This window comes from Tachyglossus aculeatus, chromosome 25 (assembly GCF_015852505.1).
Source record: "Tachyglossus aculeatus isolate mTacAcu1 chromosome 25, mTacAcu1.pri, whole genome shotgun sequence".
NCBI classification, from domain to species: domain Eukaryota; kingdom Metazoa; phylum Chordata; class Mammalia; order Monotremata; family Tachyglossidae; genus Tachyglossus; species Tachyglossus aculeatus.
This window is the reverse complement of record NC_052090.1, coordinates 1,579,181-1,601,735: the sequence shown is the minus strand read 5'-3', so window position 1 is coordinate 1,601,735 and position 22,555 is coordinate 1,579,181. Positions and strand designations below refer to the sequence as shown.

At 45.9% G+C, this 22,555-nt stretch overlaps 1 protein-coding gene across 4 annotated transcripts in view; it reads left to right on the top strand.

Moving 5' to 3' along the window:
• The window catches only part of KANSL1L (KAT8 regulatory NSL complex subunit 1 like), a 99,931-nt gene that overhangs the window by 41,598 nt on the left and 35,778 nt on the right, over nucleotides 1-22,555 (top strand). For all 4 annotated transcript variants that reach the window (XR_005456235.1, XR_005456234.1, XM_038766420.1 and 1 more), the window contains exons 6-8: nucleotides 1,889-2,099; nucleotides 11,428-11,593; nucleotides 20,901-20,990. Coding sequence is in view for 2 of the 4 variants with exons in the window: in XM_038766420.1 (XP_038622348.1) it covers nucleotides 1,889-2,099; nucleotides 11,428-11,593; nucleotides 20,901-20,990 (467 nt within the window). In the remaining 2 variants the exon portion in view is untranslated. The remainder of the gene's footprint in view (nucleotides 1-1,888; nucleotides 2,100-11,427; nucleotides 11,594-20,900; nucleotides 20,991-22,555) is intronic.

Sequence of the window (22,555 nt, the reverse complement as noted above, 5' to 3'; positions counted from 1 at the left end):
CCTGTTGTTGGGTAGGGACAGTCTTTATATGTTGCCAACTTGTACTTCCCAAGCGCTTAGTACAGTGCTCTGCACACAGTAAACGCTCAATAAATACGATTGAATGAATGAAGGAGTGAATGTTACATACGTGTATATGTGTTATTAGTATTACCATAGAGAAGCAGCATGGCCTTGTGGAAAGAGCATGGGCCTGAGAGTTAGAAGACCTGGGTGCTCAACTCGGCTCCACCACCTACCTGCTGTGTGACCTTGGGCAAGTCACTTAACTTCTCCGTGTCGCAGTTCCTTCATTTCCAAAATGGGGACTCAATAACTGTTCTCCCTCCTACTTAGACAATAAGCCCCACGTGGGATCTGATTATCTTGTATTTACCTCAGCGCTTACTACAGTACTTGACACATAGTAAGCACATAAAAATACCACAGATGATGATGATTATTATTATATGAGCTAAATGCTTACTCTACCCTTCTAGACTATAAGCTTGTCGTGATCAGGGAATGTGTCTACCAACTCTGGTGGCAGTTGGGAACCTAAGACTTGGTGCTGACAAGCCCGCATCCCACCTCTAGCCCTCCTCCTTCATATCTGACTGACGCTGTGTCTCCCCAGCATGAAAGCCTAATTCAAATCACATCTTCTCCAAGGGGCCTTCCTCAACTAAGCTTTCATTTCCCCTACTCCCTCTCCCTTCTGCATCGTCCTTGAACTTGGATTTGTACCCTTTATTCACCCCACCTTCAGCCCCACAGCATTTTACATATCCATAATTTACTTCTATTAATGTCTGCCTCCGTCTCTGGACTGTAATCTCCTTGTGGGCAGGGGACGAGTCTACCAACCTGTTATATTGTACTCTCCCAAGAGCTTATTATAGTGCTCTGCACACGGTAAGGTCTCATAAATATGAGGAGCTGATTTTAGCACTCATTATTCACCCCACCACAGCCTCACACTTATGTACATATTGGTAATTTATCTATTTCAATGTCCGTCTCCCCCTCTAGACCATAAGCACCTTTCGAGCGTGGAAAGTGTACACCAGCGAACTCTGTCGTGTTGTACTTTCCCAAGTGCTTAGTACAATGTTCCGCCCACAGTAAGCGCTCAATAAATACTATCGATTGACTGCTCTCGATTGAGGAGAACAGTGAATGGAGAAAGTCACCCGGAGGAAATATGCTTTCAGAAGGGCTTTGAAGATGGGGAGAGCTGTGGGTTGGCGGATTTGCAAGGGAAGAACTTGCACGGGGGGATCAGTTAAAGTGCTCGTGGCCCAAACTAAGCATTTCACACCCTCATGCCTGCCTTCTGGGGGCTGGAATACCATGAGCAAGTAGGCTGACGGGGCACAGTCCATTACAGAGGGGCCCCTGTACCACCGGTCTTCACCCAGATTAGCCAGCCGCAAGCCGAACCGGGATCAGAACCCGAGTCGCCTGGTTTCTAGAGTGGCACTCTGGCCACTGGGCCAGCTGCAGGGCTACTGTTTTTCTATATCCCACCTTAAAGAGACTCAAGATGTAGGCAGAAGGAAAGGCATAGTCATACTTAAGAAAAGGCACTTAAGACACCATTATGAAATATGTAAATGTGTATCAATCATTTATAATGGACATTTATATTGCATTTTAAAATACTTAACTGTAGTATTTAAGCACATGTTTCTCAAATGGGGAAATAGGAAACTGGAAGTCACTTTTCCAGAATGAGAAGATTTGTCAGTAGCTGGTGAGATGGGTACTCAAAATTTCTGATGATTTCATTCTAGTTCTGCCACTGATACTGCATGTGATTTACCTTGTCTGTCTAAAGCAGTTTTCCATTGGCTTTATTTTTTTTGTCTGATTATTTCCCCCCACCAATTATTTTATGGCACTTCAGTTTTTCAGAGAACGTAGGTCAGCGGCCTCCCTCCAGTAGTTGGTTACGTAGTGAGAAGCAAGTTAAGAAAAGGGGAAAAGACAGGACAAGAACGAAATCTCCGTCGACGATTACCACGTGCACATCTGCCCGTACAAGGCCACTTCAGAGTTTCCACAAACGAAAACTCTACAGATTGAATCCGAGTCCTGCATGTTGTTTGAGTCAGCAGGTAAGGTTGACTTTGAGGAGTCGTAAACAAAGATTTCAGCTATTCCCATCTGCATATACCTGCTATGATGCATCTATCATCCAGTCACCCATTCACTGGTACTACAGTGCTCTGTACACAGTAAGTGCTCAGTACATACCATTTATGGATTGATTACTTGGGGACATATAAAGAAGATAATTATGATCGCAGAGCGACTGATTGCGTGTGTTTGTCTGTGTTGTGTTTGAACGCCTCATCATTCCTGATGTGTCTGTCTCCAGTCCCTTTTCCCCACTTATACTCTTAGATTGGGAGCCCCGAGAGGGACAGGGGACCGTGTCTAATTCCCACCTGCGTATTCTGTCAGTCAATCATTTATATTTATGGAGTGCTTAATTATATGTGTTTGGGTGAGTAGCACCTTGCAGTGTTCTGCATCCTGTAAACACTTAATAAATACTATTCCAACCACAAGCAACAATTGAATATTAGAATGTGCCAAAGTAAGGTCAAGGTACCTCTGCCCCCTTTCCCTTCTCTTCCCTAATTCTAGTTCAGTAACATAAAATTCCCACTGAGCTCAAATCTCTAAAGATTCCCCTTGCCTTATTCCATCAAGGGGTGTAGGGTTTGGATGGGAGCTCTCCTCACAAGGGAATGGGACCCCACAGGCAGCCTGCATTCCCAGAAATGAAGCTGTCCCTTTCTTCTGGAGGAGGGCGGGAGAGGAGCTCCCGCAGGCCGAGAGGCTAAAGCCTCCAACCTCTCGGGCGGGTGGTCAGCCCACCTCCAAGGGCTTATTGTTTCTCCTCCAGTGGCCATTATATCCAGAAGGGTTGGGAACACATAAGAAGTGCGTAGATGTTGGAGCTGACAATAAAAAAGAGTTCCCGCGAAGTAGAAACGTACTACATGTAGTCGATCATTTCTGATAATTAAAAAATTCCCCTTTCTTGTACATCCAGTCTCTTTCCCATTCAGCATGTCACAAACAAGCCCACTGACAAAAGGAGCACATAATAATGTCCCTAAAAGAGTTTGTAGAGATGAAGGGATTTCATTTCCCTCACTACCCCAGTTCAGAATACCCCCGTCCCCACCAACTCTTCTTCAGTTCAGGAGGACTTTCCCCAGGCTCTTGCCAGCAATGAAGAGCAGCACAATCATTTCTAGAGCCAGATCTCTCCGCTTCCATCTTGAAGATGGTGATAATGGCGACATCTCTGAAATCCCATGGCATTTACTCAGCGTTACCTAGAGAGCCTTTGAAGGCGATTGAACAGCATGTACAGTATCACCTCTGTGAGCTTGGAGCCAACTAGGTGACCACTACTGTCCACTGGTCCACTGCTGTGATGGGTGCATCCTTCAGGTGCACTCTGCCACACAACATGCTAGTGAATTTGATGCTCTGTAGAAGATGGGCACAACCTGCAGGTTTTTCTTGCATTTGATAGGTAGATGATGATGATGGTGTTTGGTACCTTCCTGTAAGAACATGACAGCGTACAAAATTCTTTCATTCAAGTCAGTCATATTTATTGGGCCCTTTCTCTGTGCAGAGATCTGAACTAAGTGATTGGGAGAGTACAGTATAACAGACAGACACATTTCCTGCTCACAACAAGCTTACAGCCTAAAGGGGGAGGCAGACAAAATTATTAAGAAATTGTAGATGTGTACAGATGTGCTGTGGGACTATGCCGGGGGTATGAATGAAGGGAGCAAGTCAGGCTGATGCAGAAGGGAGAGAGGGAAGAAGAAAGGAGGGCTTAGTCAGGGAAGGGCTCTTGGAGATGTGCCTTCAATAAGGCTTTGAAGGGGGAAAGAAATGCCACCGGGGTGACCCCACCTCCCCTTCTAGTTATCTCCCTATCTTCCTCCTACCCTTCCTTTCCAAACTCCTAGAACGAGTTGTCTACACTCGCTGCCTCAAATTCCTCAATGCCAACCCTCTCCTTGACCCCCTCCAATCTGGATTCCATCCCCTACACTCCACCGAAACTGCCCTCTCAAGGGTCACCAATGACCTCCTTTTTGCCAAATCCAACGGCTCCTACTCTATCCTAATCCTCCTCGACCTCTCATTTGCCTTTGACACTGTGGCTCACCCCCTTCTCCTCAACACGCTAGCCAACCTTGGTTTCACAGAATCTGTCCTCTCGTGGTTCTCCTCTTACCTCTCTGGCCGTTCATTCTCAGTCGTCTTTGTGGGCTCCCCCTCCCCCTCCCATCCCCTTACTGTAGGGGTTCCTCAAGGGTCAGTTCTTGGTCCCCTTCTGTTCTCCATCTATACTCACTCCCTTGGTGAACTCATTCGCTTCCACAGCTTCAGCTATCATCTCTACGCTGATGACACCCAAATCTACATCACCGCCCCTGCTCTCTCTCCCTCCCACCAGGCTCGTACCTCCTCCTGCCTTCAGGACATCTCCATCTGGATGTCTGCCTGCCATCTAAAACTCAGTATATCCAAGAATTCCCTCCCAAATCCTGTCCTCTCTCTGATTTTCCCGTCAGTGTAGACGGCACTACCATCCTTCCTGTCTCACAAGCCCGCAACCTTGGTGTCATCCTCGACTCTGCTCTCTCGTTCACCCCACACATCCAATCTGTCACCAGAACCTGCTGGTCTCACCTCCGCAGCATCGCCAAGATCTCCCCTTTCCTCTCCATCCAAGCCGCTACCTTGCTTGTTCAATCTCTCATCCTAATCCGACTGGATTACTGCATCAATCTCCTCTCTGATCTCCCATATTTCTGTCTCTCCCCACTTCAGGCTATACTTCACTCTGCTGCCCAGATTATCTTTGTACAGAAACGCTCTGGGCATGTCACTCTCCTCCTCAAAAATCTCCAGTGGTTGCCTGTCAACCTATGAATCAAGCAAAAACTCCTCACTCTCAGCTTCAAGGCCCTCCATCACCTCGCTCCTTCCTACCTCACCTCCCTTCTCTCTTTCTACAGCCCAGCCCGCACCCTCTGTTCCTCTGCCACTAACCTCGGTCCATGTCCTTCCCCTGGTCTGGAATGCCCTCTCTCCACACATTTACCAAGCTAGCTCTCTTCCTCCCTTCAAAGCCCTACTGAGAGTTCACCTCCTCCAGGAGGCCTTCCCAGACTGAGACCCCCTTTTCCTCTCCTCCTCCCCATCCCCCCCGTCCTACCTCCTTCCCTTCCCCACAGCACTTGTATATATTTGTACAGATTTATTACTCTATATATTTGTACATATTTATTATTCTATTTATTTTGTTAATGATGTGCATATAGCTTTAATTCTGCTTGTTCTGACAATTTTGACACCTGTCTACATGTTTTGTTTTGTTGTCTGTCTCCCCCTTCTAGACTGTGAACCCGTTGTTGGGTAGGGACCGTCTCTATATGTTGCCGACTTGTACTTCCCAAGCGCTTAGTACAGTGCTCTGCACCCAGTAAGCGCTCAATAAATACGATTGATTGAATGAATGAATGAATGAATGAATGGATGAATGAATGGGGGTCAAATCGGTGGTCCATATAGGCCAGGAGGCTGTGTCCATCAGTGGGCAACAAGAAGGCTTGGAGAAACATTGTGATTGCTGCACTCTTAGACATCCTTCCTCCTGGTTAGGGATGGAACCACAAAAATTCCTCTAGTAAGGCTTTATCTGCAACAAAATACCTTATTTAGTCATAGCTGGGTATGTGTAATTAGATGAGTATTATTATCTTTGTGGTATTTGTCAAGTGCTTACTATGTGTCAAGCACTGTTCTAAGTACTGTGGCGGATACAAGGTAATCAGGTCAGAGGCAGTCCCCGTCCCTCAGCGGGCTCACAGTCTAAACAGGAGGGAGAATAGGTATTGACTCCCCCTTTTAAAGATGAGGAAATGGAGGCACAGAGAAGTGAAGTGACTTGTCCGAGATCACACAGCAGGCAAGTAGTGGAGCTGGGTTGAGAATCCAGGTCCTCTGATTCCCAGGCCCGGGCTCATTCCAGTAGGCCAGGGATTTGCATAGGTTTCCATTAAAGACTGAATCTTTAAAGGAGCCACTTTTCTTGCCTTTGGTGGTGAAAGGCTTTTAAAAATTCTGAAGTTTAGAATGATTTGAAATGCATATATTAAGTGAGCATCCTTGAGGTTGTTTGAAATACTAGTACTTCTTCCTTTTAGGAGAAAGAGTTTGGAAATATAGTCAATCAGTTGGTGAGATGAGCAGAAAGATTTTAGAGGAAAAACAAGTTGGAAAGAAAGCCATTTTGAACTTAAATAATATAATAAATGCTCTGCAGTTCCTTCTTCAAGGGATTAGATCATCACAATCAGAAGCTCAGTCAGTAATTATACACTGGTATAGTGCTTTGGTTTTCCTAAGCCCTCTTAAAACTCACTTTAATTTTGTCCATTTATTAACCAAACTGGGTCAAGAGATAAAATTAGCACCTCTAGACTGTAAGCTCGTTGTGGGCAGGGACTGTGCCCATTTACTGTTATAGTGTACTCACCCACGCCCTTAGTGCAGGGCTCTGCACACTGTAAGTGCTCAGTAAATATGATTGAATGAATGAATGAAGTGAAGAGCCCAAGCCTCTTCAACCCACAGAGGGGCATAAGCGTATAGGTGCAGGCGTGGGCCTTCCAGGGATGGGAAGGTGAGTCCACCCTCTACCCAGAGTGCAGGGTGCTCTCTGCTCAGATGGCAGGGGTTGCATTCACTGGGGAAGGTTCTAGCCACACAGGCACCCTTGGGAATTCCATCAGAAGCAGACAGCAGGCACTCTGCTTCCCGCCCCTTCAGCTCCCAGTTCCAGGGGTCAAGCAGTTCTCTTCTTGACCCCCTCCAATCTGGCTTCCGCTCCCTGCACTCCACTGAAACTGCCCTCTCTAAAGTCACCGATAACTTCCCCTTCTTGCCAAAGCCAATAGCAAGCAAGTTAGGATTCTCCTTGACCTCCCATCTACCTTTGACACTGTGGACCAACCCCTTCTCCTGGAAACATTATCCAACCTCGGCTTCACTGACACTGTCCTCTCCTGCTTCTCCTCCTATCCCTCTGGCCGCTCATATTCTCAGTCTCTTTCACAGGCTCCTCCTCTGCCTCCCACCCTCTACCTGTGGGAGTCCCTCAAGGTTCAGTTCTGTATCCCTTTCTAATCTCCATTTACACCCAGTCCTTTGGAGAACTCATTCACTCCCACAGCTTCATCTACCATCTCTTTACAGATGATTCCCAAATCTACACCTCCAGTCCTGACCCCTCTCTTTCTCTGCAGGCTTGTATTTCCTCCTGACTTGAGAACAACTCTGCTTGGATGTCCTGCTGACACCTCAAAAGTAATTTGTCCAAAACAAATTATCTTCCCACTCAAGTCCTGTCCTCCCCATGCATTTACCATCACCGTAGACAGCACCCCTGTTCTCCGTGTCTCACAAGTCCATACCCTTGGCATTATCCTTAACTCATATCTCTCATTTAGCTCAAATATTCAATCTGTCACGAAACCCTGGTGATTCTACCTTCACAACATCACTAAAATCTGCCATTTCCTTTCCATCCAAGCTGCTACTATGCTGCTCCAAGCACTTATATCCCACCGTAACTACATCAGCCTCCTTGCTGACCTCCCTGCCTCCTGTCTCTCCACCTCTGTCTGTACTTCATTCTGCTGCCCAGATCATTTTTCTAAAAACGAAAGTTCAGTTCATGTCTCTCCCCTCCTCAAAAACCTTTACTCATTGCCCCTTCATCTCCGCATCAAACAGAAACTCCTTGAGGCTTTAAAGCGCTCAATCAGCTCGCCCCCTCCTATAATAATAATCATGATTGTGGAATTGATTAAGCTCTTACTATGTGCCAAGCACTGTTCTGAGTGCTAGGGTAGATACATGATGATCAGGTGAAGCAAACCCAGTTCTAAAAAAGACTCGCAGTCTAAGGGGTAGAAAGGACTGGTATTTCATCCCTGTTTTAAAGATGAGAAAACTGAGGCCCAGAGAAGTGAAGTGACTTGCCCAAAGTTCACCCAGCAGGCAAGTAGTAGAGCCAGGATTAGAACCCAGGTCCTCTGATGCCCAGGACAGGGTTCTTTCCACTAGGCCACGCTGCTTCTATTAGCTTTAACCTCACTAATTTCCTAATACAACCCAGCCCTAACACTTCACTCCTCCAATGCCAACTTACTCATTGTACGTCTCTCTCATCCATCTCAACGCTGATTCCTTGCCAATGTCCTCTCTCTGGCCTTGAGCTCCTCCCCCCTTTATAGCCAACAGCCCATCATTCTCTTCACCTTCAAAGCTGTATTAAAATCACATCTCCTCCAAGAGGCATTCCCTTGCTAAGCCCTCATTTCTTCTACTTCTTCTCCTTCTCCACCACCCTTTCACTTGGATCTGTTCCCTTTAAGCGCTTGATATTCACCTCATCCTCAGCTCCATAGCACTTATTGGACTATATTTTATTGTCTGTCTCCCTCTCTATAGACTATAAGCTCCTGGTGGGTGGGGAACTTTTCTACCACTCTGTTGTATTGTACTCTCCCAAATACTCAGTACAATGCTGTGCACACAGTAAATGTTCAATAAATATAATTGGTTGGTTGATAAGGTGAAACAATAAACAGAAGTGTCATATAATGACATTATGTTTATATAACATATATTTGAAAATAATGCTACATATTCGGATGCCACTGAGCTGAAGTTACAACAAACCGGTCATTTTGTCTGGTGTTATATCTCAAGGGATTGTGATATTAAAATCTGAATCAGTAAAGAGGTACATTTCTCTCTTCCTTTACAAGGAAGAACAACTTGGAGATTGAAGAGCCACATGAGCCCTGTATTTTTCATGAGCCGTAATTTTTCAGTTGCTTTATTTCTAACTCTTGGAAATGCTCCAGCCCCTAAATTCCAACCCATAATATCTGTAAACAATTTACTCTGGGCTTGTTTTCAATATGTAGTGGTTAATGATAGCATCCTAATATTTTTTATTGAATCAGACTGTTGCAGTGCATGCCTGAGGTGACTCCCTGGGGAGGGAGTTAGAACCTTTGAGAGATTCAGTAATAATAATAATTATAATATTTGTTAAGCACTTACTATGTGTCAGGCACTGTTCTAAGCCCTGGGGTAGAATCACGCTAATCAGGTCAGACCCAATCCCTGTCCCACATGGGATTCAAAGTCTATATTAGAAGGAGTAGGATCTAATCCCCATTTTACAGATGAGGTAACAGGCACAGAGAAATGAAGTAACTTTCCTAAGGTCACACAGCAGACAAGTGGCAAAGCCAGGATCAGAACCCAGGGCCTCCGACTCCCAGGAACTTTCTCAGACCTTTGGAAGATTAGTTATTGCATTGTTAAAATGTTAAGCATTCCTCCCAAAGGTCTTAATCCATGGGGGAGTTGGACTCATTACTTTTAAGAAAACGTTTAACCCAGCCAGGCCTAGATCAGAGTGAATGATGATGCAGAAAATAAACGCCCCAGAACTGGTATGTAATCACAGCAATAAAAATATATTAAGCATGGGTATGCTAAGGTATGGGGGCTTACTGGAATGACCAGGTCCAGATGATGTTAATCTTGGGATCTATGTGGGCAGTTAGGAATGGCTAGTCAAATTTTAATACAGGGAAGCAGAGAGGTTGGGGGGGACTTCCCTGAAGCGGGGAACAATAATAATAATTGTGGTATTTGTTAAGTGCTTACTATGTGTCAGACAGTGTCCTAAGGGCTGAGGCGGATACAAGCAAATAGTCCCTGTCCCACATTGGGGCTCACAGTCTCAGTCCCCATTTTACAGATGAGGGAACTGAGGCACAGAGAAGTGAAGTGACTTGCTCAGAGTCCCCAGCAGACAAGTGGCGGAGCCAGGATTAGCACCCATGGCCTTCTGACTTACAGGCACGTGTTGTATCCACTGTACCGTACTGCTTTTCGAAGTCTTGGGGAAGTCATGGGTTTTGGCAAGTGGCGGGCAAGGGCATGCCCTCCGTGGGAAAGAGTAAGCATGCTTGCCCCACTGGAGGAAAGACAGAATAATAATAATAATAATGATGGCATTTATTAAGCGCTTATTATGTGCAAAGCACTGTTCTAAGCGCTGTAGGAGTGGCATGCCTAGGCATGATACATGAAGCTGTTGGGGAATGGGGTTTAGGCTGGAAAGCGAGAAAAGAGATTGTTGCAGTAATCTAGACCCAAGGTGGTTGAGGCCTTAGCGTGACTAGGTGACTAGTTCTTTTTCCATCCCTAAATAAGGTGGTAGTAGTTGTAGTAGTAGTAGTTTGGTGATTAAGAAGTGCTTCATTCATTCAGTCGTATTTATTGAGCACTTACTGTGTGCAAAGCACTGTACTAAGAGCTTGGGAGAGTACAATATAACACTAAACTGACACATTCCCTGCCCAGTTTACTGTATGCAGAGCACTGCATTAAGCTCTGAGAAAAAATACGCAGGTGGGAATTAGGCACAATCCTTGTCCCTCAGGGCCCTCACAACCTAAAAATAAAAATGGGAAGAGGGGATTGACAACGGATACAAAAAGCAAACACCATAAAGACAAAAGCAAGCATCAGTTGGGTGCTGTGGCAGGAAGGAGGAGCAGGATTTTCAGCTCCTCAAGGTTCAGAGTCCACAGGCTTGTGTGAGCCCATGGGCCACAGTGAGGGCCCCAGCAGCAAGCCACCACAATCTTCCCCGGGATTTGTGGAGGCATTGCCAAGCTGCTGGTGGCTTTCTGTGTCCTGCCCATATGGTGGGAGGTGGGCGGGCACGGAGGCTCTTTGATGGAGCAGAGGAGAGCTGATTCGAGGTCCCAGGGAGGCAGCGGGGCCGTCCGGTAGAGCAGGATGCTGAGGGCCCTGGGAGTCATGATATAGTGGGCAGCTGGTATTCATTCATTCATTCATTCAATCAATCGTATTTCGTGAGCACTTACTGTGTAAGGAGTCACACGGCCAAGTGGTGGGGCAGTCCAGCGGGCCATCAGGAGCGGCTTAAGTCCGCACAGACAGCCCACCGTGTGCAGGGCACCCTGGGAGCCGAGCCCCAAGCGCTGCAGTGGAGGGGCAGCAGTGGTTCCATTTTGATTCTTCTAGTCCGGTGCAGTCCAAAGCCCTGTCAGAAGACGTTTATCGTGTCAATGCAGGGCCCAGCGATGAGGAAAGCTCAAGTCCTGATCATTTGCCTTCCCCCTTTAGTAAAAGGTTGCAGAAAATGAGCAGGGCACTTATCTTCCTCTACTGTGCCTGGTCTCTTGCGCCGGTTTCCAAGGGAGAGGCTTCTAGGAGGAGGAGAGAGGCCATAGGGAGAAATTCTTTCATCTGTTTGCATCTCTACCTTTGCAGGCTTTGCCCTCCAAAGATGTCCTGAATCACCTTTCTGTGCACATGCCTTGCATGATGCCCACGTCAACCTGGAGCGCTTGCGATCACACTGCAAAACCTGGGCTTTCGAGCCACCGTGTTCACGAGCTGGATGCCTCTTTCCATCCTGTATTATCACTCCCCACAGGTAAGCCTCCGAATGTGGAATTTGCAAGCCAGCCAGGACTTTCAGTGAACATAAATCATTGTAAGCCACATCTTCTCCAAGAAGCCTCCCCTGACTAAACCCTCCTCTCCTCTTCTCCCACTCCCTTCTGCATTGCCCTGACTTGCTCCCTTCATTCTTCCTCCCTCCCATCCCCACAGCACATACATAGATATTGGCAATTAATTAATTAATTAATGTATGTATGTATAGTAATGTCTGTCTTCCCTTCTATACAGTGAGCTAGTTATGGGCAGGGAATGTGCCTGTTTGTTGTTATATTGTACTGTCCCAAGTGCTTAGTACAGTGCTTTGCACACAGTAAGTGCTCAGTAAATATGATTAAATGAATGAATGAATGGTCAGCCTGATTCTGGAGGAGGCAAAGTTAAATTCATTGCCTGAGATTAGGCCGCCAGTGAAGCACCTGCAGTTTCATTCCTCCCAATCAATTAATCAATCATATTTATTTAGCACTTAACATGTGCTAAGCAACTGGGAAAGTACAGAGTAACAGAGAAACAGTTTGGCCTAGTGGATCAAGCACAAGCAGAAGGACCAGCGTTCTAATCCCAGCTCGTCCACTTAAACTGCTGTGTGACCTTGGGCAAGTCACTTCACTGCTCTGTGCCTCATTTACCTCATCTGTAAAATGGGGATTAAGGCCGTGAACCCTTTGTGGGACATGGCCCGTGTCCAATCTGATTACTTGGGATCTACCCCAGAGCTTAGAACAGTGTCTGGCCCATAATAAGCACTTAACAAATACCATTAAAAAACAAACAGAATTGGTAGACAGGTTCCCTGCCCACAAGTAGCTTACAATCTAGAGGAAGAGCTTACAGTTTAGAGAAGGAGTTTACAGTCTACAGTCCAACCCTTCTCAGCAGCTGCCGACCTCTCACCCACATCCTGCCTTTGACCTGGAATGCCCTCCCTCCTCATATAATAATAATAATAATGACATTTATTAAGAGCTTACTATGTACAAAGCACTGTTCTAAGCGCTGGGGAGGTTACCAGGTGATCAGGTTGTCCCACGCGGGGGGGGGGGCAGGGGGGCTCACAGTCTTAATCCCCATTTTACAGATGAGGTAACTGAGGCACAGAGAAGTTAAGTGACTTGCCCAGTCACACAGCTGACCATCGGCAGACAATTACTCTTGCGCATTTCAAAGCCTTAATGTGCCTTCAATAAGTCTTTGAAATGCGGGAGAGTAATTGTCTGCCTGATTTACATCTCCTCCAAGAGGCCTTCTCTGATTAAGTCCCCCTTTCTTCTTCTCCTTCTGCATTGTCCTGACTTGCTCCCTTTATTCATCCCTCCTCCATATTAATGTCTGCCTCCGCCTCTCTACTCTAAGCTTGTTGTGGGCAAGGAATGTGACTTTTTGTTGTGATATTGTACTCAAGCACTTAGCTCAGTGCTCCGCACACAGCAAGTGCTCAATAAATAGGATTGACTTGCTGGCTTACTGACTGACAGAATTTAAAGAGTTTTGAGGAAGCAGAGGAGAGCTGACTGAGCTGTCAGCCACCAGACTGCAAACACTCACAGAGTCATTCCCCACTGGAAACAGGCTGATGGAGAATGCAGGCAGGAACAGCAGAAGGAAAGATCACAGACCTAGGGGTCAAAGGGCCTTTTATTTATTTTAGTTTTAATGGTCTAATTAATCACTTACTATATGCCAGGCACTGAACTAAGTGCTGGAGTAGATGCAAGATAATCAGATTGGACACAGTCCATGTCCCACATGGGGCTCACAGCTTTAAACTCCCTTTTGCACATGAAGTAACTGAGGAACAGAGAAGTTATGTGACTTGCCCAAGATCACACAGCAGACAAGTGGTTGGACTTGGATTAGAACCCAGGTCCTCCTGCCTCCAAGCCTGTGGTCTTTCCACTAGGCCACACTCCTTCTTAAAGGCCACAGTGCTTTTTCACAAGGACCTGGGTTCTAATTCCGGTTCTGCCGCTTGCCTGCTGTGTGACCTTGGATGGGTCATTCATTCATTCATTCAGTCGTATTTATTGAGCGCTTACTGTGTGCAGAGCACTGTACTAAGTGCATGTGAAGTACAAATCGGCAACAGATAAGAGACAGTCCCTACCCAACAACAGGCTCACAGTCTAGAAGGGGGAGACAGACAACAAAACAAGTCACTTAACTTGTCTGTTTGTCAGTTTCCTCAACTGTAAAATGGGGATTCAATACCTGTTGTTACTCCCACCTAGACTGTGAGTCCCAAGCAGCTTGGCCTCGTAGATAGATCAGGGGCCTGGGATTCAGAAGGACCTCGGTTCTAATCCCAGCTCCGCTACATGTCTGCTGTGGGACCTTCGGCGAGTCGCTTCACTTCTCTGTTCCTCAGTTGCCTCATCTGTAAAATGGGGATTAAGACTTTGAGCCCCATGTGGGACAGGACAGGGACTGTGTCCAACCTAATTTGCTTGTATCCACCCCAGCACTTAGTACAGTTCCTGACACATAATAAGTGCTTAACAAATACCACAATTATTATTATTGGACAAGGACTGTGTCTGACCTGATCATCTTCTGTCTACCCCAGTGCTTAGTAGAGTGCTTGGTACATAGTAGGCACTTACCAAATACCACAATTGTTATTATTATTATAATTGTTACTATGGCTATAATTGCTATCCCTTGGTGTCCTGTTGTACTCCTCCAAAGGTCTTTGGATGTGAAAGTCTAGTTCAACATGAGAGTAACAACTGAATGTGAAATTCTTCCTGAAAGAACTCCCCTTTTCCTTTGCCTACTAGTTACAAGAAGCACAAATGTCTTTGAAAGACAATAGACATAAATTAAGAGCAGTACCATGTTAAATGAGTAACAGAAGAGTAAACAGATTTAAACATGTGACTGTGAGGTGATGATGCTGATGATGAAGCAGCATGGCTCAGTGGAAAGAGCACGGGCTTTGGAGTCAGAGGTCATGGGTTCAAATCCCGACTCCGCCAATTGTCAGCTGTGTGACTTTGGGCAAGGCACTTAACTTCTCTGGGCCTCAAGACTATGAGCCCCTTGTGGGACAACCTGATCACCTTGTAACCTCCTCAGCGCTTAGAACAGTGCTTTGCACATAGTAAGTGCTTAATAAATGCCATTATTATTATTATTATATTTGTTAAGCGCTTTTTATGTGCCAAGCACTGTTATCAGCACTGAGGTAGATACAAGGTAATCGGGTTGGATGCAGTCCCTGTCCCACATGAGACTCACACTCTTAATCCCCATTTTCCAGATGAGGTAACTGAGGCACAAAGAAATGAAGTGACTTGTCCAAGGTCACACAGCAGACAAGTGGCAGAGCCGGGATTAAAACCCATGACCTCTGACTCCCAAGCCCGTGCCATGAGGCCATGTTTCTGTCTTGGGATGATGGCTTGACCAGGAAGTTGAGATGGGGGAGTTCACTCAAGCTCGCTGCTATGGATATCATTTTAGACATAGACACTATTGCCTTTTGACATACATTTGATCCAAACCATTAGCTTTTTACTTATTCATTCATTCAATCATGTTTATTGAGCACTTACTGTGTGCAGAGCGCTTGGGAAGGTACAGTGTAACAATAAGCAGACACATTCCCTGCCCACAACAAGCTTACAGTCTCAAGAGGGAGACACACATTAATAGAAATCAGTAAATAAATTACAGATACGGGAAGCAGCGTGGCTCAGTGGAAAGAGCCCGGGCTTGGGAGTCAGAGATCATGGATTCAAATCCTGACTCTGCCGCTTGTCAACTGTATGACCTTGGGCAAGTCACTTAACTTCTCTGGGCCTCAGTTACCTTACCTGTAAAATGGGGATTAAGACTGAACCCCACGTGGTACAACCTGATCATCTTGTATCCTCCCCAGTATTTAGAACAGTGCTTTGCACATAGTAAGCGACTGTGAGCCCGTTGTTGGGTAGGGACCGACTCTATATGTTGCCAACTTGTACTTCCCAAGCGCTTAGTACAGTGCTCTGCACACAGTAAGCGTTCAATAAATATGATTGAATGAATGAACAAATGCCATTATTATTATTATTTTTTTACATAAATACTGTGGGGCTGGGCTCGGGAATGAATAAAGGGAGCAAGTCAAGGCAACGCAGAAGGGAATGGGAGAAAAGGAAAGGAAGGATTAGTCCGAGAAGGCCCCTTGGAGGAGGTGTGCCTCCAGTAAGGCTTTGAAGGCGGGGAGAATAATTGTCTGTTGGATTTGAGGAGGGAGGGCAGGACATGGGCGAGGGGTCAGGGGTGAGATAGAGGCGATGAAGATACAGTGAGTAGGTTAGAATTAGAGGAGCTAAATGTTTGGGCTGGGCTGGAGGTAGGAGGGAGCAAGGTGACTGACTGCTTTAAGGTGAAAAGTTTTTTTTTTGTTGTGGAGGTGGATGGGCAACGACTCCCAAAGGGAGGCACTCCTGTAGTCAGAGCACTGTGGCCTGGGGCTCAGGGCCCATCTCTGACTCTCCTTAGAGCCAAATGTGGCTCTCACCCTCAGGCTGGGAAGGTGGGGGCAGGTATTTAAAAGCTCTGACTGTGGCCCTAATGTGTATTACTGCTACTGCAGCGCAAAGTGTGGCACCACTGGACTTCGACAGGGGCAGGGGAGGGATGGAGGGAGGAGAGGTTGAGTTGGGGAGGGGCACAGGGCTCTCTGCCTGGTGGGAAAACCAGGCCTAGACTCCCAGAGAGCCACAGACTCGGGAGCATCTTCGGAGATTTGAAGGGGACCAGGGAATTTTAGGGCTCAGCGGACACCTGTGTGGGGCCAAACCCACTCTGTTCAGACCTCCAACCATGCAATCAATTCATCAGTGTTATTTATTGAGTGACTCCTGTGTGCAGAGCACTATGCTAAGCACTTAGCACTGCACAGTTGGGCAAATCAATTAAAGTACCTGTGCCTTAGTTTCCTCATTAGCACAATAGTGATTCAAGTACTTTTTCTTCCTCCCACTTAAGACTGTGAGCCCCATGTAGGGTCTGATTATCTTGGAGAAGCAGTGTGGTGTAATCAATTGAGCACAGGCCTGAGAGTCAGGTCATGGGCTCCACCACCTGTCTGCTGGGTGACCTTGGGCAAGTCACTTCACTTCTCTGGGCCTTAGTTTTCTTGTTTGTAAAACGAGGATTGAGACTATGAGCCCCACAAGGAGCAGGGACTGTGTTCAACTTGATTTGCTTGTAATAATAATAGTAATAATGATGATGATGATGATGGTATTTGTTAAGCACTTACTAGGTGCCAAGCACAGTTCTAAGCACTGGGGTAGATTAAAGGTAATCAGGTTGTCCCACGTGGGGCTCAGAGTCTTAATCCCCATTTTACAGATGAGGTTACTGAGGCACAGAGAAGTTAAGTGACTTGCCCAAAGTCACACAGCCAACAAGTAGCAGAGCCGGGACTAGAAACCACCACCGCTGGCTCCCAAGCCTGTGCTCCTATCCACCCCAGTGCTTAGTACAGTGCTTGTCACATAGTAAGCGCTTAACAATGCCATCATTATTACTAGTGTATCTACCCTAGTATTTAATATAGTGCTTGGCTAATAGTAAGTGCTTAACAAGAAAACGACAGTTCTGACTGAAACTTCCTTGCCTCCTCCTTCTCAGGGAGGAAGTTAATAATAATAATTGCATTTATTAAGCACTTACTGTGTGCAAGGCACTGTCCTAAGTGCTGGGGGAGGTTACAAAGTGATCAGGTTGTCCCACGGGGGGCTCACAGTCTTAATCCCCATTTTACAGATGAGGTAACTGAGGCCCAGAGAAGTTAAGTGACTTGCCCAAAGTCACAGCTGACAATTGGCGGCGCTGGGATTTGAACCCATGACCTCTGACTCCAAAAGCCTGTGCTCTTTCCACTGAGCCATCCCTGCTTCTCCATCCCGTAGTGGGTGGGAGGGGAGGTGGAAATCCCTGCCCAGCCTGGAAGCATCCATTGACTAGGCAGCTCTTTGGAGTCAAAAGGGAAGGATGGAGATTGGGGCTGATAGGCTATAAGCTTGTTGTAGACAGGAAACATGTCTGCCAACTGTGTACTCTACCAAATACTTAGTACAGTGTTCTATACGTGTTGGGGGGTTTAGGATGAGATGAATACTAAATTCCCCAAAGTCACAGATCAAAATATAATAGACAACACAGAAGGGAGAGGGAGCCTGGGACAAGACACTAGCGTAGTGGATAAAGAATGGGCCTCGGAGTCAGAAAGTCATGGGTTCTAATCCTGGCTCTGCCACCTGTCTGCTGTGTGGCCTTGGGCAAGTCCCTTAAACTTCTCTGAGCCTCAGTTACCTCATCTGTAAAACGGGAATTGAGACTGTGAGCTCCATGTGGGACAGGGACTGTGTTCAACCCGATTTGCTTGTATTCACCCCAGTGCTCAGTCCAGTGCCTGGCACATAGTAAGCGCTTAACAAATACCACAGTTACTGTTATTATTACTATTATTCTTATTACAAGAGAGCTTAATCAGGGAAGTCCTCTTGGAGGAGATGTGACCTTCATAAGGTTATGAAGGTGGGGAGAGTAGTGGTCTTGCATAAATGGAAGGGGAGGAGTTCCAGGCTAGTGGGAGGGTTTGGAAAAGGATTTGGTGGCAAGATGGATGAAATGGAGGCACACTCAGCAAGCCGGGGGCTGGCTTCTAGAAGAAGAACAATGAGGTAAGATAGGAGGGGTGAGCCGATTGAGTACTCTGTAAGGCATTTCTGTTTGATTGCAGAGGTGGATGGGCAACCATTGGAGGTTCTTGAGGAGTATGGAGACATGGACTGAATTTTTTTTAGAAAAATGATTCGGGCAGCAGAGTGAATTATGGACTGGAGTCAGGAGAGAGGAGGCAGGGAGGTCAGCAAAGAGGCTGATACAGTAATCGAGATGGGATAGGATAAGTATTTGGATTAACATGGTAGCAGTTTGGATGGAGTGGAAAATGCAGATTTTAGTAAGGTTCTGAGCTTGTAAGATAGGGAGGATAGTGGTATTGTCTACAGTGTTGGGAAAGACAAGGGGAGAATAAGGTTTGGGTGGGAAGATAAGGCGCTCTGTTCTGGACATAGTTTATGGTGTTGGCGGGACATCCAAGTGGCGATGTCCTGAAGGCAGGAGGAAATATGGGACTGCAGAGGAGAGAGGTTGGTTGGAGAGAGGTTGGACAACAGTCCCTGTCCCATGTGGGGCTCACAGTCTCAATCCCCATTTTACAGATGAGGTAACTGAGGCACAGAGAAGTGAAGTGACTTGCCCAAGGTCACACAGCAGGCAAGTGCAGGATTGGAGATGTAGATTTTCCTTTTGCTTTCTTTCTCTTTTCTCTCTTCCTCACTTCTTCTCTCTCCTCATTTCCCTCCAGCAGCATCCACATGGCATTATGTGTCAGATGGGGACCCCATAAAACCAAGTAGCCCTGGGTCTGCAAGGGTGGTCATTTAACCCAGTGGCTGCAAAGCAGGTGAGGAATTGTGAGGAGGACAAGGCCTTTAAAACCGTTAGAGACTATGTGAATTTACGATTAATGCTGCTCATAGGAGCGGTGTGGCCTAGTGGAAAGAGCACAAGTTTGGAAGTCAGAGGACTTGGGTTCTAATCCCAGCTCCACCATGTCCCAGCTGTGTGACCTTGGGCAAGTCATTTCACTTCTCTGTGCCTCTGTTATCTCATCTGTAAAATGGGGATTCAATACCTGATCTCCCTTCTACTTAGACTGTGAGCCATATGCAGGACAGGGACTGTATCTGACCTGATTAATTTGAATCTTCTTCAGCACTTAGTGCTTGACACATAGTAAGCACTTAACAAATATCACTGTCATTGTTATCATTGTTTTGTTACGATTGTATGTATGACCAAGTTGTAAGATTGGCTCTTTGTGTTACACGTACTCGAAGATTTCATTTTACTTGACTGTTCTGAACAAAAATGTTGCCAATCACCCCTCTGTGGTCATGTCACGGTTAGACTATTTTATCAGCTTCCTCACTGGTCTCCCTGCCTCCATTCCATCCTTCACCCTGCTGCCCTGGTCATCTTCCTGAAACATCGCTCTCTTCATCCCTTCAAAAGCTCCAAAGTTTGCCCATTTCCTTCTAATGTGAACAAAGACACCTTACCGTTGGCTTCAAGGCTGTCCACCAGCTTTCTTCCTTTTACATCAATCAATTGCATTTATTGAACGCTTACTGTGTGCAGAGCACTGTACTAAGCGCTTGGAAAAATACACTACAACAGGGTAGGCAGACCCAATCCCTGCCCTCAAGGAACTAGAGAAGCAGCGTGGCTCAGTGGAAAGAGCACGGGCTTGGGAGGCAGAGGTCATGGGTTCTAATCCTGATTCCACCACTTGTCTGCTTTATGACTTTGAGCAAGTCACTTAACTTCTCTTGGCCACAGTTACCTCATCTGTAAAATGGGGATTAAGACTTTGAGCCCCATGTGGGATGACATCATTACCTTGTATCCCCCCCAGCTCTTAGAACAGTGCTTGGCACATAGTAAGTGCTTAACAAATGCCATCATTATTTATTATATATTGACTGCCTTCATCAGCTACTCTTCAATGAGCACTCTGCTCATTCCAAGTTCATCTTTTAACTGTGACCATTCCCACCTCACTTGCCTCCAACCTCTTATCCACATTGTTACCCAGGCCAGGAACTCCCTCCCCTCCTGAGCCCTCCTGATTCCAACATTCAAACCCTCCTAAAATCCAAATCCCACCTCCTCCAGCATGCCTTAGTTAATTCCAAACACCCCAAGCCTTATCCATCCAACACCTCCTCACTGGTGTGATATATTTATTTAGTTGGACATTTTCAATTAATTATTCTGATTCCTTTATTTGTAAGTGTGTTTGTGTCTTATTTCCCCAGATGACTGTAAGCAACTTGAGGTCTAGTGCTTCCAATTTCAACTAAAATTTTGTGAATCAATCGATCAGTTAGTGGTATTTATTGAATGTCTACCCTATGCAGAGAAATGTACTAAGCGCTTGAGAAAGTACAATGCAGTAGAGTTGGTAGACATGATCCCTGCCCAGAAGGAGCTTACAGACTACAGGGGAAAACAGATATTAAAATACGTTACGGGCAGGGGAAATAGTAGAGTATAAGGATATGTGAAGAAGTGCTCTGGGGCTGGAGTGAGTATAAAAGGGCTTAAGGGGTACAGAGCCAAGGGTGTACCCTCTAAAGGAATCTAATTCTCTAGTCTTCAAAATGATTTTCTCTGAGACAAATATGTGCTTTGTGTTTGTTTTCCAGATGTTCCACTTCACTTATACTTTGAAACAATGGTAAAAGGGAATGAGATGAAAAGAGATTCTTCTGAGACCGCATTTCTGGAACGAGAGGGTATAATATTTCCTTTAAATGTTACATACATAAATATGTGTATGTGTGTGTGTGCTTGTGTATCATGCATTAATTTTAAGCAGCATGGCTCAGTGGAAGGAGCCCGGGCTTTGGAGTCAGAGGTCAGGGGTTCAAATCCCGGCTCTGCCAATTGTCAGCTGTGTGACTTTGGGCAAGTCACTTAACTTCTCTGGGCCTCAGTTACCTCATCTGTAAAATGGAGATTAAGACCGTGAGCCCCCCCGTGGGACAACCTGATCGCCTACTAACCTCCCCGGCACTTAGAACAGTGCTTTGCACATAGTAAGCGCTTAATAAATGCCATTATTATTATTATTTTATGATTCTCAGGCACTGTAAACACTTCATTTCCTTTTCTCAGTTTATGTAATCAGTGGAATTTATTGAGCATGTACTGTATGCAGAGCACTGTATTAAGAGCATAGGAAGGTACATTACCATAAATAGAGTTGGTAATCATGACAGGGAGCTTACAGTGTACTTATGTCTTGAAGTAAGGTTAGTTGATTGTTAATTAATTGCTCTCTGAGACCTAAAAAATTAATGGACTTTTGGAGTTCCCTTTTTCTCCTCTCTTCCTCTCTCTTCCCCCTCTTTATCTCTCTCTCTCTCTCTCTCTCTCTCTCCCTCCCTCCCTCCCTCTCTCTCCCTCTCCCCCCTTCCATCTTTGTCCTTACTCTTTGTTTCTCCCTCTACCCTCAGTGTCTTTCCTTCACCCTCATTTCCCTCATCTCCTGGCTAGCCCTGGCTTGCCCCTTACTCCTCCCTTCCTCCTCTGCAGGTGATAGTGTGATTGCCATGACTCCAGGCCTTTCTTCTTAGTATGTTTGCTTTCTCCATTTCTGCCTTCCTTCCCCTCTCTGGGCTTCCTCTTTGTCTCTCTTTTTTGCTTCTCCCTCTCTTAATCCTACTAAGTATCCATTCTTAGCTTCTTCCTGTTCCTGTTCTTCTCATCTCTGCCTTCATGTCTCTTGCCTCTTTTCTCCCCATCTGATTATTCTCCCAGTTGCTCATCCACTTCTCATCTCCCAAATTCTCCCATTCTTTCCTCCTTATATCCCCCTGCCTCACTCTTGATCTGTGTTTCTCCCTCTCCCCCATAACTTCATTTTCTTTCCCTTTCTACTTGTCAGTCCTTACCTCTGTCCTCCCTCTCTTCAGTCTTTCACTCTTCCCCTTCACATAAATGTGTGTCGCCTGAAATTTACATTAAGCTCTTCCAGAGCAAGAACTTTGTCTTCTACTTTTATTGTACTCTCCCAAACACCAGAAGGTGCTCAGTAATTACTCTTGAATGAAAAATCAATGAATGAATGAGTGAAATAATCCTCAGAGCAGATGGGAGTAAAATCCTGGAGTGTGAGAGCCCCATCTCTAGGGATAAGGCCACTATCCTCCCTGTCCCTGAAGCACACAGTTTTTGTTGGCCAAATAGGCTCCTTATTGTCATTCAGCTCTCCCATCCACTCAACTGCTAAATCTTGCCTGTTCTTCCTCTTCCAAACATTTCAGGGATCCACTCTTTCCTGTCTACCCAGACAGTT